Here is a 21,409-nt window from a genome sequence, read left to right as displayed (position 1 = left end):
TGGCAAACCGTCTTGAGTCTGATTGAAAAATATCATCTCATTATAATAAAAAATTAATGTCTAACCAGTTTATTAGCTGTCTGTAACTCAACGGCGTGTGTGCGCGCGCGTTACCACGTTAGGGTTAATTTAAATTTTTGTTTTCTGTTTTGTTTTATGTTTGTATTTTTATTTATTCTAAAATTAATTTACACTTGTTGTTGCGCGTGTTTGTCCTGCTGTTCGAAACTGTTTAGGGAAAAACAGTAAACATGTTTGTATTTGTTGGTTTTAATAATAATAAAAAAAAAAACAACACCAGGGAGACGCGCGCACACAATGTAGATCATTTCATTGATAATTATTCCAATCCGAAAATGATCTGCGAGCGCGCCTTCAACATATTATTAACAATAATACTAAAACTAACAATATTAAAATGACGTGTTTACCTATATGGCTTTAAGGCCCTCTTTAGGTAGTGTGAGGTTAAAGTACCTGGTGACAGAGAGAGTCTCATCACTCCATCACTCCTCTGTCCATTAACTGTATTACAGCGTGGGAATGAGCTGCACACACACACACACACACACACACACACACACACACACACAGAGAGAGAGAGAGAGGCGGGACACGCGGCTCTCACGACATCACACACCAATCAAGAGACGCCTTACAGCTGTAAACACTGATGTAATTTCTCACTTATAACAGCAAACTGCACACAATTAATTAATAATAATGAAGAATGGAACGAAATATACGAGTGTCTTCTAATAGAAGTTGTTATTGTTTTGTTACCTATTTGCTGCTGTTTCTATTTATTTATTGAAGTTTCATTATACCTGAATAATATGGTCAATATTTCCTTCAAATATCTAAGTGCTGTAAGTGTTTAAAAGGCCAATGCAACCTTTACATTATTATTTTAGAGGAAGGTAAACTTTTTTTTTTTTTATCATTACAGAACATATTATCTATTTGTAATTTGGTGGTGGTTATCTGTAAACCTGTAGATTATTTTAGAGAAACTGTGGTCACTTCCGTTAATTCAGCTGCTGCAGGATCAGTTTGTTGGCGCTGTCCCTTCAGCACTGGACCACACACACACATACACACGCATTTCACTTTAGTTACACCTAACGCGACCTTAAAGGGATGTTTCACCCATTTTTTTTCCCACTTGGTCAATAAGAGTAAACTTAAATCAGTTATGACATTTATGTGTTTGTTTAATTCACATTCTATTACAGAGTTGGATTAAATTTGATTTGATGAAATTTTCCAGATATTTTACTCATAAAACCTGTTATAATTGATGTGTTATTTTTCATTCCCAACTTCCTCTGTTGTGGGATGTTGTGTATCTCAGATACACTGTCTGATGATCAAATAACACATTTATCTCTGGATATTTGTTTAAAAAATAATAATATATATTTTTTTAAATGCATATTTTTTGGCTGAAGTGGCCCTTAGCCAGTGTGTGAACCATAGCCAGTCAATGACTCACCCTAACTTGAACTTAACCACAGTACAAATCAGTGCTTGTACCAGCAAAGGTCCTAAAGAGGTGGCAAATACAAGTACACACACACATGCACTGAATTAAATAAACATGCACACATAAATGTAGACAAAGATATCAAGAATTGACTCACAAAGGTGCAACATGACAGGATGTTATGCAGGTTGCATTTTTATTTAGAACCGTTTTTAAAAGAAACCGCAATGTTTTCCCGTAGCAAAATGTAGAGGAAATAAAATAAATCAAGGATGTTGTTGAAGTAAATGAATTTGTGGGTTTTATTTTCTCCTCCCTATTGTAAACTTTGACACTACGAAATCAAAATGAGTTTGGATTAAACATCAGGTCCTTGGTTGAGGACCTATTTGATTATAAAGAGAAGCAGACTCTTTTAGAAGGAGAAAGGGCCCCTTGTTATTTCAAACCCGGCTCTTCTTCCTAAAGTGCAGGGGGGCCAGAGCCAGGGCCGTGTGTGTGTGTATGTGTGTGCGTGTGTGCAGTAAATGGCTGCTGCAGCAGTGACAGTGTTGTTGGGCCAGTGAGGAAGGACTTGTAGGATACATTAAATCAGCCTGATTAGGAGTTTAGGCGAGGGCGAGGCTGAGGTCGTGCTGAAAGGCTGCTGGGCAGCTCTTGAGTGATACTATTCACATCCTTGGAGAAAGGTCAGTGTCAGAGGAGTTCACAGGCCCCATCTCCTTTCTTATGCTAAGGGAATCATACACATAGAGCTCATTCAGGGACTGGGACGGCATAAACAGCTCCAACTCCAACTTTCCCTCCAAAATGTGTTGGGTTTCTCAGCTTGTGCTGTGAGGTGCTGCCTCTCTGTCCATACACTGTTGATTATTGGCAGAATTTCACAGGCTTTAAAGGTCCAGTGTGTAAAATTCACTACAGTGCAACATTCACGTTACAGCGTAATATTCCTCAGCTCAGTCTTCCCTTCCAAGTGTGTTCCAGAACATGTGTAGCCTTCAGTTAAAAGATTAGTTTGTCTACAGTGATGCAAAATGGTGGCCTCTGTGGAGCTGACCCAGCTCCTGAAAAATATAATATATACAAATGTTTAAAAAAAAAACAAGCCCCAATATAGGGTGTTGAAAAAAATTATGTATAATTATTTAATCTTCAGTTTCTGTCAAATGAAGAATGAAAAATTTCAGCTAAATTTAACGGTGACAATTCACATTATAATGCCAAATTTGGGGTGTGAAATACGTATAATCAGGTGCAAGTATCATATAACACTCTTGTATTTATACATGAAGCTACTGCTGAATCACAGTAGAATAGGATTATCACTTTCAACTTAAAGCAGTGTTCCTCAAACTTTGTATAGATGCCAAACCATGGCAACCAAAATCAAAGTGTGAATCTGTGCAACATAAGTGATATTTGTAACTGCCATTTTATTATTTAACTGGATGGAACCGCCATTTCCATGATATACTGTATATATTTAATAAATACAAAAAAAAAAAACGCTCTGGGAATGAATGACTGAGCGTGTTTGGCATTATTACTGAGAATTTACAGGACACTATAGTGTTTATACAGAAAAAAATACTGCTTATTATTTGGCATAACTCTAAGTTACAGTAAACAATTAGTAACCAGTATTTTACCCGTCATTCATCAACATATACTGACATTTATACTCCCATAACAAAGTCTGAATAGTGTCAAAACAAATCATTGAAGTGAAGACACAACTGGAAAGGCATTTTCTGTTATATGACACTAAAAACCAGTAGGCAGGGAACAGTAGTAGAACATGCCGTAAATGTATACTGTACAATGCAATAAACAGTAATTATATAATAATTTCAGATATTTTCTCGTGTGTGGATATGTAGCAGCACATAAAGGTCAATTAATGAAACATTAATATATCAGTATATAACAGTAGGTTTATAAATAAAATGACTGTCTTTCAAAGTTCACATCAAGACAAAACACTAACTTGATCATATACTGTGTACAGCCTGTGCGCTGAAAGGGGAAACACAGTTGACACACTTTAAAACAACTTCTCAATTCAGATTTTCTGGAAGGAAGTGGCAAAAATAATTTCAAAGGTTCTTTGTTTGGAAACATTCCGGATGGATTGGGTAAAAACCGATATTTATCTTTGAAGGGTCTTGCTGGCAGCAAGTGAAAAGGCCACCACAAAATACTGGCTCCAGAAAAACAACCCTACTATTGTAAAAGAGAGAATAAGTTATATGCCCTAGAGCAGGGGTCACCAACGTGGTGCCCGCGGGCACCTGGTAGCCCGCGGGCAGCCAATACGGTGCCCGCGGGCTCACTTCACTTCACCTCACTTGCATGTATCCATATGATCTGTCAGTAAAATATCTTTGATATTGTTTATAAAAACTGGTAATCGTTAGGAGTAAGCACTGGAAGGAATGTGTATGCAGTTGAATGCATAATATTAATCATTTAAATGGTAAACAAACAAAAAAATATTATATGGTAGCCCTCCATATTATTTTTTACCCTTAAGGTAGCTCTCTGACTCAAAAAAGTTGGTGACCCCTGCCCTAGAGCAAATGACTTATTCAACACAGCTCCAAAAAGATATGGGTGAGAAACAATGTTTATTTAATAATGAGACAGACAATGACTACAGATCTCACTGTTACTGAAGGTAGATTTTAATTTAATTTCTTTTTAATTTCTCTCTGTAAAAAGCTGCTGTTGTTGTTGCTGTTACAGGTAAGTTTTTTTTTCTCGTGACCAGGTTTTATGAACCCACACATATAGACCTCCTCCTGCTCTTCCCTGTCCATCTGAGTCAAGTGGTCACTTGGGAGTAGTAGGAAGTGGCCACTCAATTAGTGGGCCTTGACCTTTGACTGTGGCTCATGCAGTGGGCTCCTGACCTCAGCTTCTCTCCAGCCTGTTTATTGTCCTCTGGGGGACTGTCCAGGTCACGACCCTTGAACCCCGCTGACCTGCAGGGACTTCACCAACACGATCTGTGACCAGCTGCCCCGCCTCACGACACACTCATCAAATAGCAATATTTAACTTAAGTGACTTATTCGCGCAATTACCGACTGAAGGATGATGGGTTACTGAAACCGTCACGATAGAGTGTTCTAATATTTGTTAGTGGGGGAAAAAAAGAGTAAAGCTCATATTTGCAGAGCATATAGGGTAAATGCAACAGGATGTGAAATATTTTAATGATGAAAATCACGCCTGTGGAACTTTCTTCTTTTTTTTTTTTAACAAAATCATTTGAACAGTCAGGCTTTCGTTCCACCCCGGCTCCACAGAGGCTGATTTCACTAATTGGTTTCCATTCATCCAGAGAGAGAGGGGAACTAATCACCAAAATCAGCCTGTGTAGAGTTTGGATGGATTGAAAACATTCCTGAGTGTAGGACTCTACCAGTGACATCTCCACTGCAGTTTGAGTCTAGATTTAGATGAAAGAAAAGGAGGGAGAGAGCTGTTGTACATGCTGTTCAAACTTAAGTGACTCACTTAATTACAATTTTACTGCAATGTCCTTGTTACTGACACTCCTAATGAAATAATGCTATATGCTTTAATGATGTATTTCTAATGGCTGGTTTCGTGCAGTTATGTACAGCAAGGATGTCTTTTGTTTAATTTCAATGGATCTTTTTTATGTTATGTTTTAATGCGCTCAGTTAGGGATAGATCTATCTATCTATCTATCTATCTATCTATCTATCTATCTATCTATCTATCTATCCATCTATCTATCTATCTATCTATCTATCTATCTATCTATCTATCTATCTATCTATCTATCTATCTATCTATCTATCTATCTATCTATCTATCTATCTTTACTGATCGTCTGGGTTTTTGTTGTTGTTGTTTCCACATAAAGAGACAGAAATAATCCCTCGCTGACACTGGTCCTCGTGTCCATCTGTCGTTTGACTCCGGACACACATCAGTTGGACTGTTTGAGGTCTGACTGACACCAGGACATCATGTAATCCCCTAACCCAATTAATTGTCAAAACTGGGCCTCAGTGTAATCATCATACATATGGATTTTAAGGAAACAGCACATCCTTATTTAAAAAAAAAAACAAGAACAAAAAACGGTTTGGTCCTTTTATTTCATTATAGTTCAGGCCTTTGCTTTTTATGCCAAGTACTGCAGAGAAGAAATGCAGCGTGTGCTTGTAAAATCACATTTACCTGATAAATAAAATATGAAGGCAATGAAGAAAATCTCATGGTATATTTTAATAGTGGCCTGGGTCAGTGTGTGGCTGATGAACTTTTTCTTTCCCTCCCTGATTCAACACACGTCCCTCGATCTGCTCCTCCTAATTAAAACTTAATGCGAGGTCAGTCAAACATGCTCTCTCACACACACACACATTATCCTGTTCTAACAGCGGAGAAGGCCTCGCTCACTGTAAATTCTACACCTTTTCATGCTTGTCTTCTTACCTAAGATTAAAAAACACCCCAAGAATTAAGATTTTCATAATTTTTATTTCAAAAAATGTCATTCACATGAGAACATTTAGATCACTTAAATTAATTAGCACAATTTGACATAATATTTCAGTTTGTCATGATTTGGAAAATGAACATGGAAATACATTGAGTATGAATAAAGTGGGAACAATAACTTCTTTATGACGTTTTCTATAATAAATACATGTCATATATAACAGAGGTTGAGGTTTCATTGTTAAGCAGTTAATCTATTGTTTCTCTTCACTCTCGCAGTGTTGTGTTGAAACGTGAAGATGACGAGTTTCTCAAAAAATCCAATACTGGCATTTTGTTGAGTTCCTCGCGCCAGAGTCAGTCTCTCAGATCCCGATGATGGAGGCAATAATTAGCATGAGAATCAAAGCTGGCTCCATAAACATCTGCACTCTGCATGAAAAGTAGACAGAAAGACAAAAGAATGGAAGGAAGAAAGAAAGTTAAAACTTAGTAATAATTAAAATCTCCTTTTATAGAGCTTGCAAGTGCTGAACAGTCAATAAAAAGCAAACACTTGCCATAAAAGAGATTAAAACAAAAAACCCAAAAGACCACAGGCTAAAAGAACACATAAAAAGAGTAAATGAACTCCCTACATAAAAGTACTGTCATATAAAAGCGAGTCTACAGAGATACGATGCAAGAACAATAATATAAAAGGCCATGATAATTCTGCAACCCAAAGCTCTTTGCTTATTCCCAATAAAATATGTTTTGACAGCATTGGATTTGCAATTGTGCCTGATTTTTTTTAAGTTTCGTACACCAGAAATAGCAGCTTCTGTTTAACTAAAACAAACTTCCTTTTCATGCTCTGTAAAAATAGGCCCCTGTGCTCTGCATGTTGTTCTTCTCTCCCATTTTCAGGCTGTATGCATGGAGGGATCTTAAGGCTTTTATCCCCGCAGGGAACCAGCCCAAACTCTTTCTCTGTCAATTTTCACCCACTCCCCAATTCAGACAAGCCCTTTTCTCCCACCAAGCCCACAATGAAGGATTTGTCCTCGTTCTCTTTGTCCACCTCTGATATCTTTTTTTGACTGCTCCCTCTCCGCAGACGGCATGCAGCGTATGCAAATACGCTTTCATTGGCGAGACCCCTCCTCTGAATGAATGCAACCTTAAATGAGGCCACACTTTCACACATTTACCGAGGAGCATGGAAACACGCACATATTACAATCAGTGGATTTGCATGGCCGCTACTGACACGCAGACACTTGAACGTCGAGCGCCCATTTTAAAATGCAGGCGCAGAAATGTCACAGATTATTTTGTCCGTATGTCACTACAGGTCATTTATCCAAACAGCTATAGCGTATTTAAGCTTATGTGAAGCTTAATTTCACCACAAATCAAAGCTCTTCTTGTGCAGGTCCATCAGGGATCCCACAATTAACCATTATGCAAGTTGATCAGCCTCCCTGAAGACTCCCTTGGTCACTAGATATATTTGCAATTTGTATATGTTACTGAACATATTTCATATAATGTACATATATATTCAAAAATAAATAAATACATATGTCTATATATATTATATATTAGACATGCTACAGAAAAGTTCTCTCTTGTCATGATTAATATTGTGAATTGGGTCGGGATAGTGTCTTATATGTTTCGGAAACACTGTTCTGTACTCTATGATGATAATTTAAACCCTGAACTCAAGAACTTAAGAGTCAACGCTTTTGTCTGCAAAGACTTGCAAAGTCATGCTCTTCTGACAAGTGCTATAGTGATGATGTCTTATAAGCAAAGGGAGAGAGAGAGAATGTGAGAGAGAATTATCTGATGAAAAGACTGTAACTCTAAAGGTAGAATGAAATACAAGTCTCATGAACATAAAGTGCAGCTCTTGTAGCTAACTTTCCCAAGCTGGCCCGTGCCATCTGTGTGTATGTGTGAATGGGTGGGAGTTTGTGTGTGTATGTGTGTGTGGAGGGGGGGGGGTTGATGTGTGCTGGACAACCTTGACAGTTCGGCCTTTTCAGTGGTACATTACTGAGCCGGCCGGCCTCTTCCCCATAGCAACCCTAACAGAGGTCAAAGGCTATTTACCATCACCCTCCTCCTCCTCCTCCTCCTCCTCCTCCTCCATCTCCATCCGCCACCACCTCTTCCTCCTCTTGTACTCCATGGTGGCCACAGACTCCCTTAACCCGCTGACCGGTCACAGACAGAGTGGCTACACCCATGAACTTGAACTTTGAGTGAGTGATGGAGTTGTACTGTACACCCAATCCGATGTCAAAACGGTCCACATAACTGTGATTAAAATAACACCTAGTGTCTTCATGAGCATTTCCTCTTTCACTTGCCTTGTCACTCTACTATAAATGTACTGTTAGTAAATGTGTACAAAAACAGATTCCCCCTAATGCTCCTCACCCTACAACCTCGCCTCCTCCTGGTATGATTACAAAGGCCCACTGTATTAAAGGTTCAGACACCTAATTCCCCTCCATTTTGATTGGAGCATACAAGACCCCGACTCAGGGACACCGCAGCCAACAGACGTAATCTGAAAAGCCTGGGATGCAGAGACTTCCCTCCATCTTCTACTAAGATACTTACCATCGGGCTTTGTGCTAGATTAGTCTCGGCCAAAGTTGCATTAAAGAGCCGTGATGAGCCTCATTTGACCCACATTGGACCTCATCCAAGACTATGGGCGGCCCGTGAGCTGGGCTTTATATAAATATATCACAGCAGAGCAGCTTAAACATTAATAGTGTCCACACATAGCGAAGAGAATCCAAAGAGGTAACCCAGGAGCTATATGGTATTAACATTTTATCGCTACTATGGCTACGCTGCTGCACCCACACAGAAAGGGTGGTGAGCGCCGGCTCCTGTCACTTCATCGTGTCACATATTATAATTTTCTTGCTCTGAAAATCTCACGCAGCAAAAGCAATACATAGTTAATAATGACTAACAGGAAAAAAGAGGGGAAAGAAAGAGAAAGGTAATCATCTCTGTTCTGGTATTTGGTATTTTCCGCCTTGTATCTGGAGGGGAAACACATTTTAAATCTTTTGTTTTTATGTACAAGAGGAAGGGGTTTGAAGAATAAAGACTGAGCATTGAAGGCACTGAATCGACTGCATGCAAGGAGATTTTCAATTCCTAAATCCTCTTGACGTAGTGTCAAATCCGCTGACCCCACTGTCCAGACGCTGGTTTTTAAGACATTCTGGACAGAAAACTGTCTTTGTTTCAGCTCAGATTAAAACAAGACTCTTCGATGGTGTCAATAACTACAGCAGTTCCTTTTTTTAGACACATGATCTATAACTTTGTGTCTTCTCCCTTTAAATCATACGTCACCCTTACCCCAATATGTTCCAAAAAAGGTGACAATTACAGACGTAGGTCGTTATTTGACAAATGATTAATGTCGTTGCTGTTTTTTTACAAAGCGTTGGTGAAAGTGAGGGCTCCTCTAGCAGACGGTTTGACTGTGAATACATTTCCCTGACAAATTTGCCTAGCGTCACCGCCTCTCTTTGAGCCACGCTCTCTGTCGCCTGTCGCTGCAGCTCTCGCAATACAGTTGCAGAGCAGCCTCCCTCTTTAACATACACAGGTCCCTCCATGCTTATCTCCTCGTGGCTGCAAATCGCTCTCGCATGGCACCGCAGAAGCTAACACGTGCTAACTTCCTCTGCAAAAAAATGCACTGGAGGTAACACCGATGACACAAACATGGCTTCCCATGTGCTGCACGTGCACATCTACAACCCTTTCCTGATGTTCCAATATGTAGTTTTTTTTAGAGCAATATTTTTTACATTTTACCCTTATCTCTCCTCTGTTTCCTCGAACTCTAACCACCTGCACCAGGACGGAGCGAGCTACAGTATCTCGAAGATGAATTCCCTGCCTTCACCTTGCTTTTCCCTGCACTGTCAAATCTGCCCGAAGCAATGCGCCGCACAAACAGCGTTAGCACAGGCAGCCCCATAGTCTTTTATATGAATGAAGAGAGGGAATCATCTTCTAACACGTGGGCCTGCACACACCTACACACATCTACAGTACAAGGCTCATTAATAATCATTATACGCCGGTTACATCATTCAGCTTGTTAGGCACACCCATCGCCTTAGCTGAGTCATTCACAGTGAAACGACTGTATCGTCACGTTTCTTGTCAGATTTTCATAATACCTGTCTGAAAGTAATACAAACGTGTAAGGTCCACATGCATGAAGGACAGACGTGCATGCAGCTACACTGAAGAGAGAAGAAGGTGTGCATGGTTGATGACAGAGACACTGTCAATGGTGAATATAACAAAAATAAATATTAAAAATACAGGTGTTAATATTAAATTATATTACACCTCTGACACAATCCAAGGGCAAAATGTGTGTATGGTAGGGCGTGGGTTTGGGCATATGCATCTCTAATGCCAGTGAAATCACTTTCATTTAGCAAGAAGAAAAGAAAAAAACTGAATCTCCATCTCTTTCAGACACGCAGTGGCGGCTGAATGGACTAATGAACAGTCAGGTGGCACTCCAGAGCTCCACCACTAACACCCCCCACCCCCCACCCCCCACATATCAAACACACATACACCCGCACAGCACACACATTAAACTCAGCGGCTCGCCCGACCCTGGTGATCTGCACGACAGTCTAATGTCTCAGGCATCTGCTCATGTCTAGTCTGGAGGGTCTTTCCCACCCTGCCCCCCACCACAGGCCCGCCGCAGCACCAGCACCCACAATGGTGGGAAAGCGGGCTCTTTTTTTGGGGGGGGGGGGGGGGGGTTGGGGGTATGGGTGGCGACTAAACAGCTATTGAAGGGGTGGGGGTGTAGTTGGGTGTGTGAAGTGACAGAGAGAGGGAGAGTGAGAAAGAAAGAAAGAAAGAAAGAAAGAAAAAAAGAAAGAAAGAAAGAAAGAAAGAAAGAAAGAAAGAAAGAAAGAAAGAAAGAAAGAAAGAAAGAGAGAGAGAGACAGGGGCTGAATGATAATGTGAAAATGCATAGTGCTGTTCATTAACACACAATCACCGCAGCTGCACATGTTGGCTCTGCACACACATGCTCACGTGCTTCTCTCTCTTTTTCTGCTTCAGGTTGAGACACCGGCCGTTTACAGGCTACAGCGTGTGTTTGTGTGTGTGTGTGGGGGGGGGGGGGGGGGGGGGGGGGGGGGGTGTGTTACGGCTAAAATATCTCATTGCAATTTTTCTGACTCACTGCAATTGCGATTTGATCTGCACCATAACTTTTTTTGGTCACGTTTGTGTGCAATATTTACAGTGTTTTTCGATTTAACACAGAGTGGACAGTAACTGCATTAGACACCATCAACACGTTAACTACGAGAAGCTAAAGATTTGAGCTGTTTCTGATATTAATGTAGTGTATGGGGTGAATGGGGACAAAACAGAGAAATTAATAAAAAAAAACAATTCAATTGCTGACTTTTCGATGAGTAAATTGTGTTGTTTGAAATTGCAATTTTTATTTGAAAATATCTGTTCAGCCCTGGTGTGTGTGTGTAAGTGTGTGTGTGTGGTTACAGGGCGTAGCAGGGCAGATTTGCACTCTTTGTCTTTGACATTGTAAGTTTTTTTATGGACTCCAGGAACAGTAGCTGCTGCAATGCAGTGACCAATAGTGGATCCTAATAAACAAAAAAATAATCCTGATTTGCCGTCCATCCATCCATCCATTATCTACCGCTTCATCCTCCACCAGAGGGTCGCAGGGGGTGCTGTGCCTATCTCAGCAGACATTGGGCGATAGGCGGGGTACACCCTGGACAGTTTGATTTGCCGTCGTGTAAGTTTTTTTTTTTTTTTTTTTTTGCTTTGCATCAGTGAAGTCCGATCATCTGCCTATCAAATACAGTTCCTAATATGTGTGCAGTTGATGCCAACACTATTACCACGGAGAGCATCGTAATCAATATTAAATTGCTGAGACTAAATGTCTCAGGGCTTGAGGACCAAGGTGTAATCAATCTGAGTGCAGTTATACAGCTTTAACAACTGTGAATTGATTTACTGTGGGCCACAGATACAGAACCACGTGTGAACACACACCTTTCCCGATCTGAACAGTCAAATCCACTAAATGTTTTTTGTCGACTATCAACGTCAACATCAAACAAATTGCTCTATCGCTGCTTTGTAAGTAAAATATCCTTTGTTTATACGGGGGAAATTAAATCTTCGTCTTCACTGCGATATTGTTCCTTCGCTTACAACTGTTAAGATACTGTACAAATGATCTCTACGTAAATTCCACAACATTTCTAACCTGCAAGAAAGAACCGGCGAGGTTTGTAAGGCGGTAACACCGTTGCCTGGTGAGCGTCAGCGAGTAAAAGAAGCACCATGACAAGAGAGGGTGGCAGGTTTCCCTCAACCAGTGCCAGCTCATTAATTTTGTTTGCTGCCCCACCAACCCCCACCACCAACCACCGTTCCTCACCCACCACCCCCTTCCCCGCGCATCACCCCTTAACTGCTAATTAGCAGTAGCAGAAGATAGAGAAAAGGGATAGGCCATGTGTGACTGGGGAGGAAATGGGAAACTCTTCTTTTTTTTTCCCACATCTTTTCTCTTTTTTCCCTTCCCCCCAATCACACACACACACACACAAACACACACACACCAACCAACACAATTACCATCAGTACCCAACAGAAAACCATGATGCAGCTCACCTTGTATGCCAAGCCCAGCCATTTTAGGTGTCGCGGCAACATCTCCCAAGATGGCTCCTCTGAGTGCGCCCATACTCCAGGGAACTGGCAGGGTCTTTCTCCGCCTCCTGGCACGGGCAAGTGTTCCCCGTTGGCAGTGCAGATGGCATAAGAGGCTGCAGGGTAAAAGAAGGGTGAAGGAGAGGAAGCAGGAGGAGGAGGAGGTGGCAATTCCGGGGTGACCGCGTTTCCTTCTCTCTCTCTCCTCGTTTGCTTTTAATGAGGGTTATACCATCGTTTCAGGAAAAGCCCATCATTCAGCGACGTTAATAGAAAACCTGGAAGAAGAGAAGACAAAAGAGAGGAGACACGGGGGGAAAAAGATGAAAATTATTTCACATTCTGGACCTTTGGTGAGTTAAACGTGTGGTTGTGGTTGTGCTCATTCAGAGAGTCCTTTTTGTGTGTTTTGGCTACAATAACAGCATGAAAAGAACCATTAAAGACATACACAGGTTGAAACAAGGATGCCTTGGCCCATCCCACACATAAAGGCTTTAGTGTTTTTAGTCCCATTCATTAAGGAGGCATGTGACAGGGAAAACTCGGGGAAAAAGACTCTGACCTAGGCCTTTTCACATATCCAGTATCTCGCAGTGAAATGAAGCAATTAGCCCTGTTTGACAGCGAGCTCCGCTGCAAAAAGGTAGTTAACAGAGTGAATGAAAACTCTCATCTCACTTTGGTGCTCTTCAGGCTTTGGTGGCATTCTCTGTGCCGAGCGTTTGCTGCGCAAGTACTGGGTTAAAGTGGTTCAGCTCAGGACTACAGGATGGCCCTGGCCTTCTCATTGAGGAGATACACAATGTTTCCCAAAGGCTTTAAACACAGAAGCTAAGTCTGTGTGCATGTGTGTGTGTGTGTGTAGGGTGCTACACCACTCAAAATGCATTATTAGTCTTCGTGCAGACATTCTCTTTTCTTTCATCGGTAAACAAAAGGTTTCAAGTGATATTTGAAATATGTTCCTGAAAATGAATGAAACTATAAGATGGAAAAAGGAAACCGTGCTTAAGTATCCGTCACAAGGACCACAAGAAATTAAGAAACTCTTGTTGAACCCATCGCTAAAATTGTGAGGGTGAATGCCATGAGGGTGCCAGTAAAAAATAATTTTAAAAAGGCAAAAGGCTGACACAAATATATTGAATAAGACAAATGTTTTGTTCTTTTACTTTCTTTACTGTTCTTTAACAGGATGAGAGATAAAATGACACACCGAATAACAAAAATGATGGCTAAATTCCATCAGCTGCTCTGACACTGTGCATGCAGCAGGGACAAATGAAATAGATGGCAGCCATTGTTAATGTCGATGACAATCAAAATGTCTGCTGTGAACGAGGCCTGCTGCAACCCGACCAACGCTGATAATCACGCCGCTGTTTAGTTCATTCTGCAAAATTCTCAATCGAAATCTCAGCTCTCGTGCATGTTTCTTGGAGAATGAAAAAAAAAAATCAGTAGTTGTTTAGGATTCAGCACCATTTCAGCAGAGTCTGAACAGACTTGGCCCTAAATGTGATCCAGACTCTGGACCCTAAAGGCCGTTCACACGCATCGTTATAATCTGAGTGAGATTAAAAGAGCACAAAGCAAAGACATGCAGTCTAATCCGACTGCCTGCAATTTCACTCTTTCCTTCATTAAGTGTCAAATTATCTGCTTATTTAAAACAGTGTAATGTAAAAACGGAAGAGTCTGTAAACGATTATAAAACAGAATGAAATATATATATGTATTATTTGGTCTTTTGTATTAGCATTAGTCACTTTGTGGTCCTTTGTGAACACATTTTAAAGAAAAACAAGTTCTTACCTTTGTGAGGTGAAAGTCAAAATCCACTGTGGTGACTTTAAAACCCAGAGTGGTTCCCAACGTTACGGAAGCCATTTTTACTTTCGGTTATCTAGCTTTATGACAGGTATTTAACACTCATACAGCTAGATAACCAAAGACAAAAACAGACCTCCACTGTCACATCCTGTTCTCCAGCAGGCCGACGCCACACTTGCATGATCTAGAGTGAGAGACAGAGAGGATAGATGACATGTGAAAACATCTGCAGCATCTGTCCATCGCAGCTAAACAACTGAGGACAATCCTTCAAATTACATTCGACTCACAGCTAGAGATGTTGCTGGCAAAGCCGCATTATCAAACATTTACTGATCTTAAATGTTCAAGTCACGATTGATCAAGTGCCTGCTTGAAGGCCTGATCACTGCTGACCTAATTATACATTACATTTTCAGCATCATGTACATTTCATTTTTTTGTATTGTAAATATGTAAAACAAACAGATTAAAAATGTGGCTAATAATAGAAAATAATATTTGAAATAGTATAATTATGTGGGAGATAATAGTTCATATATATATATATATATATATATATATATATATATATATATATGTATATATATATACATATATATATATTAGAATAATAAGCAGAATATAAGTAGAATAATAAAATCTGTGGCACATTTCCAACATCATTCACACACTGCACGTGTTTCAGGCTGCATTCAAAAACATGCTCCTGCACACACTGAGCTGTGTTACTTAAAACACATGTAACGATAATGTTCAGGAACAAAATACAGCATACAAGATCCTATGCATTAAGACACACTTGATAAAGGAGACTCCTCAATATTTACAATGTGTATTTTTTCCAGATATTTTCTCCTTGTGTATTTTTTTTACAGCTTTACACTGTGTTAAAATGATTAACATCATCTCTCAAAGTAAAAAAAAATAAAATAAATAAGAGCATGAAACAATAACCATGACTATGAACCTGAGACAAATAGAAAAAGACACGGCTCTCTGATGCAGCAGGTTACATGATCAACAGCACACTGTACTTATTTTTAAATGTCCTAAATCTAAATTAAGCTGGGCTTTAAAATGCTTTAATTTGCTCTCGGCTCTTTAAAGCTCCTGATGGTGGTGAAAGGAACGGAACCCCCCACTTTTAATGAGAGTTGTGATTGGCCTACTTCTTCTCAAACTGCACTGTTTCACACATCACATGCAGGATTATCCGCACAGGCTATTACACAAACCAATTTGTGACTGTGGTCATAATATTTCAGGCCTGAGGAGCACGAGTGTAATATTCCAGCACTTTACACTTACAATGACAAGAGCGTTTGTCTTCTTTAAATCAGCCGCAAAAACACCAAATTACGCACAATGGGCGTTTCTTTTTGGTTAAACATGTCAACAGTAATAATGATAAGAATAAAAGTGATAATACTAATAATGTCTGCATAAGACACATGGACATTGTAGGGGAGGAGATTGTGCGCAGGTGAAAATGTGACGCGTCTCTTACCTATTTTTTTTTTTTTGTCGTGGATTAAAAACAAGTGTCCTCCCGAGGTCGTGCACATTTTCCCACATGACATGAGTGCAGCTGCTGCTCTGTGGTGACTTCACTCTCCTCATCCTCATCCTCCTCAGCTCGCGCTCAGCCTCATCCTCGTCGCTCCTCCAGCTTTCTGTCTCTCCTCCAGGCTGCGCGCTGCCTCCTCTACTGTCACACAACGCGCTCCCGCACTGACGTCATAGCAGGAGCAGGCCGCCGCGTCCACCAATCACAGCGTCCGCCGACACCGAAGAGTGCACGCGAACAGTAAGAGGTCTCACTCCGCGTGGTTTTCATATATATATTTTTTTCCTTTTCTTTCTTCGTTCCCGGTGTCGCAAAGACTCTGCTGTGGCATTAACACATTTGCTGTACATATGTACATATATACATATACATGCATTTATATTTATTACCAACATTTAAAAAATGAATGAATTAAATGAATTTACGTTTTGCATCATGAAGTAAATAGAGTCTGCGAAGCATGGACATTTCTTACTTTCTGTTCCTCTCGTTGTTGGTCCTTTGTGGATCTTTGACATTATTGCTCAGCCTTTTTTAAAGTTATTTTATTTTATTTTTTTTAAGATATTTGCTCTATTATCTTGTGTTGTGATTGTCGAGATGGTTGTATTTTCCAACATGTGGGTTGATATTTGAACACGCCTACTATTTAATACTAATATTACTATATGAAGCTGACTTTAACCATATCCAATCACGAGTGGACACATATTTTGTTCATGTGAATGCATCAGTCTCCTTTTCTCATCTTTTATGTGAATAAAAAGTCTGAGCACCTGCTGTTTGCTCTTCTTCTTACCAGTGTTAAACAATGAAAATGGCTTACATGAACAAAATGATCCATGTCTATGTAGTTTAGTAGCTCAAATGTATGCATGTTTGTTAGCAGTCTAATAAAAGTTTGGATTGAAAGTTCATCATCCAGCTTCATCATTTCAATAAAATGATTCCATTCTATTTAACCTAACATCCAAATCCCTGCACACCTGTATATATATGATCTTTTTTTAATAGAGTAACTAACGTGTTAATTGTGCACACATGTTAAACAGACTAGAACACTAGCCAGCCAGACTGTGACATTATATTCCCTGACAAGTCATGAAATGACAAATTCATTTTAGTTTTAGTGTGTTTCAGAATCCATAGCCAACATATTAGCAGTTTTCTCATGCTGTATTGGCATTGTCTAAAAAAAAAACTCCACTCATCGCCGTGTGTTGTTCCACTACAGTGTTATGTACATTTTGACCAGTTTGACCTTTTAGCACAGCAATCAAAAATGAGAGACGTCTCTACAGAATCTCTAAAGGCAGCGAAGCAGGACTGATTTTAAATTATGAATTCTTTTTGTGAATGGAGGCTACATTTTCTTCACACAGTACCGGCCAGGAATGTTCAAGCCTGATTATTGTAGTGTTTTTAAAGATATAATATGAACACTATGTTTATTAAATTCAAGATATTGAATGTAATAATAATAAAATAAAGAAGCTTTTCAGGTTTTCTCTTACATTCTACGATGTACTGGGACAATTTGGTGTTGGGGCATTGTGTCCATGCACCGCTATAGGCTATTGTAAGTTTAGACAATACGTAAGTGCAGAAGAGAATGACTTCCTGCTCGTTTCTTTCCACAGTTTCACTGACTGGAAGCCAGAGTGAGCACTCTTGACCAGATAAAGGGTCTTTGAGGCCAAATGGCAAGTGCTGGCCATGAGACCAGGAGCCATGGTCAAGAGTCATTTGAGTCTCCAGACCTGAAAAGTTTGAATAAAAATGTAATTTGAACAGATTTCCGTGAGAATACTTGAACAAAAAGTCCAAACTCCTTCTGCATCCCAACTCTAAATCTGTCTCACTAAATAGTCTTGAAATTAGTGTTTTGAGCTGTGTGCACAGACTCAACAGTATCATTTGAGTGATCAATTTATACTTAACTGTTAAACGCAAAGAAACGAAATAACCTATAGCGCAACAGAAATCCTTTACTGGGATAGCTGTGATTTCATAATGCAGGTGTGTGTGTGCACAGTGACGTTCACTGAAACAGAAACAAACTACTCAACAAATCCTGCTCATGTTTAAGCCTGCAAACATGTGATGTGTTCAAGCAACAACAATAAATTCACTGAGCGAGCGTGGGACGAAATGCTAAATGCACTTCTCTTTTATTGACACAACAGACAGACTGAATCCTGGACAACATGTGAGCAGTCAGTCAGTCCAGCAGCAGGAGACAAAGGCACATGGCCATTCAAGTAGATGCAGTCTCTCTCACACACACGCACACACACACACAGGCTGTGGTAGCAGCGGCAGTCATCATAGGATTCCAAAGATGATGTCCGGCTGGAAGAGGACAAATGATATGTGAGCTCACGTTCAACATAAATGAGCAGGACAAAATGTCCAGGCTGAATGCTGCAGTCTGTCACTCACACGCTGCAGGAGGTGCTGTCCCGGGAAAGAGTGGGCGGCTGGAGGCCGGCCATCTTTTCCTGCTGCTTTGCAGCGTAGATATCCATAGAGGTTCGCCACTTGGAGGGAAATGCTGGCGACAACAAGACACTATAGTGGGAGAGAGAGAGAGACAGATCCATGGACAGACAGACACATGAATGGGCAAGTGCATGAGTAAATGATGTGACACAGGTAGGCAGGGCACGCTCATGTGTCAGAGCAACATGTGTCTCACCAGCCATTTAATCTTCAAATCGAAGAGAGAGGTGAAGAAGAAGAATGTCCAAATGAGAGGACAGATGATTAAACCCAGCCAAAATATCCTCTCCTCTGCCTCTGTCCCAGTGTTGCCCCCGGGGGTCTGTACAACACACACACGCACACATTTGCACAGCAATCACAGTAAGGACACTCATAGACATAATGAACTTACCCTAACCTTAACCAACACAACTAAATTCTTAGCCCTAACCTAAATCCAATTCTAACCCTAACCCTAAAGCCACATGTTAACCCTCAAAAAGCCCTTTTAATGAGTGACAGAATGTGAGGTCCACCCAAAATGTCCTCGCTCCCTATGGTTTATTTGTTTTTTGGTCTTCACAAAGACACAAGAATTTAACTATCCTATTAAGGACATTCGTTTATCTCTAACCTTCTCTCCCTAGCTTTAGCCTAAATCTAATCACAACTCAGAACTTAGTCCTAAACCTAACCAGTTCCTCAGAAAATAGTTCCTGGTTTTGGTCGCCATGAGGACTACTGATCATGAAAAAAGTCAATGTTTGTACCACAAAAGGTCCTAATAAAGTAACAGAAACAAGTACAAACACACACACGCACGCACGCACGCACGCACGCACGCACGCACGCACGCACGCACGCACACACACACACACACAGAGAGAGGATCCACAGACAATCTCACTTTTCTGGCCTCAAACACCCAGAGGCTCCGTCCATCTTCATCGATCTGATTCCACCAGCGCAGTCCCACCAACAGTCTGCCACTCACATTCTGAAACAACACAGGACAACTGTAGGAACCGAGGTGACGAGGAAGAAAATAAAGCGATCTACGGAGTGTGTAGAACAGGAAGAGAAAGAGGAGGGAAACCTAATGGACCTCTCACCTTGACGGACCAAAAGTCAAAGGAAAGCAGAGTGATGATCAGGACAAAACATGACGCAAAGTTCTTGCTGATCCAGTCACAGAGCACATAGACAACAATGGCAACCACTCGGAAGAACAGGTGGAAGAAGGAGGCCAGGGGGTGTCTGCAATGTCAGAAAAATCACTTCAGATTAGAGGTCAGTGGTTCCAAAACCTTTTCTGTGGAAATAGCAAGGTATTAAATATTTTTTTTTAAATACATTTATTTTTTGTGTTTTTGTAATTTCCCTATCATAAAGACATTAGCCTGGTTTTCATGAGCGCTCTGAGACTGTATATATCCTAAGCCCGTCTTTTTGAGAAATACAGCTTCTTCGACTTTTAGTTTTTAACATTTTAAGGACTTGAGTGCAATGAAAAGTGAATACCTACTTGTCTGCAGATAAACCCTAAGGTTAAGGTTATGTTACACACTTTATCAGTCTCTAAGATGTCGTATTTATGCATCACAATATCTAAAAACAACAAGACATTTTGTTGACAACAAGATGATTGTTGTTGACAAGATGATTGTTGTTGACAAGATGATTGTTGATTGTTGTTGACAACAAGACAACAAGATGTTTTGTTGAATAGTACTAAAATGTGTCTAACACTGCCTTTTAGCATCTCTGCTTTAACTTGCAGCTCCAGGTCAAACCAACTATGAAATATGAGAGTGAGGTTAGCCAGAGTGTTGACTTTTTTGATTTTATGTTGTGTATTTCTCACTAATGGACAAAGAATACTCATTGCCACTTGACAAAATAAGCCAACAATTCCCAAATGATATCAAACAAACAAAGGCTGTTGTTCTTGACTTATTCACTTCAGTGAATAAATTTTTTTGTGCAACCCTTAAACGGAGTTGTTTTACCCACCAAAAATTAAATGAATGCTCTAAATTCTACACATCAGTTCTTATAACCTTGAAATCAAAAGGCCCTCATGATCCCCCCCATGGAGCTTTGGGGCCCCCCCAGCTGGGACCAGGGCCCCTGGTTTAGAACCTCTGGATGAATGACCCTAAACTGTGAGAACACTAAACTAGACAAGGGGACTTGCTATTATAATTGCATTAACTATAAAAGGAAATTAACCCTGTATGTGTGGAAAATGTCCACTTAGGTCACTGCAATTGTTTATTTTATTTTATTTAATTTTGAACTATGACAGGTCGCAAATTCCTCAACTGACTGATCCCAAATCAATGTGGGTGCAAATGAAAAGAACGCACAAATATTATAAGCGTATAATAATATTTCCTGCAGTGCACCTCATGACTGCGCCTCTCCGCGCCCTCTCCTGCTCGTCATCAGCAAAGTCCAGCTCCACATCCTCCGTGTCATCCGCCATCGCCTGACTAGAAGCGAGGACAAACGCACAAACACACACAGGATGATTTTAATACCACACCTTTAGCGAAGATAAACACCGTGTGTTAAGAGAGACAAAAAGCATCGTTTGTTTTATTTCATGACAATGGATGAATGAAGCAAAACGCAGTTACCGTTTGAGCAGAGCGTCACTGGACTATTGGGCTGGAGCAAGGTGTTGCAGTGAAATAAGCCCGACACTGCCTCAGTCTCTGCCGGTACTTTCACCACCATGTCCACTATGTACCGCTACTACTAGTCCT

General features: G+C 40.4%; 1 protein-coding gene across 1 annotated transcript; it reads right to left on the bottom strand.

Annotated features, from left to right (window-relative positions):
* Nucleotides 1–18,479: 18,479 nt before the first annotated feature.
* Nucleotides 18,480–21,126, bottom strand: LOC310930276 (Golgi apparatus membrane protein TVP23 homolog A-like; the record flags this gene model as incomplete). Its single annotated transcript, XM_083893201.1, has 6 exons — nucleotides 18,480–18,506; nucleotides 18,597–18,725; nucleotides 18,853–18,978; nucleotides 19,546–19,635; nucleotides 19,751–19,895; nucleotides 21,047–21,126. The coding sequence occupies 6 exons, from the start codon at nucleotides 21,124–21,126 to the stop codon at nucleotides 18,480–18,482; spliced, it is 597 nt and encodes a 198-aa protein (XP_083749327.1).
* Nucleotides 21,127–21,409: the final 283 nt, after the last annotated feature.

The sequence above is a fragment of the Microchirus variegatus genome, assembly GCF_963457635.1.
Source record: "Microchirus variegatus genome assembly, chromosome: 8".
Taxonomy (NCBI): domain Eukaryota; kingdom Metazoa; phylum Chordata; class Actinopteri; order Pleuronectiformes; family Soleidae; genus Microchirus; species Microchirus variegatus.
The sequence above is the reverse complement of the archived record's forward strand: the minus strand, read 5'-3'. Positions and strand labels throughout refer to the sequence as shown.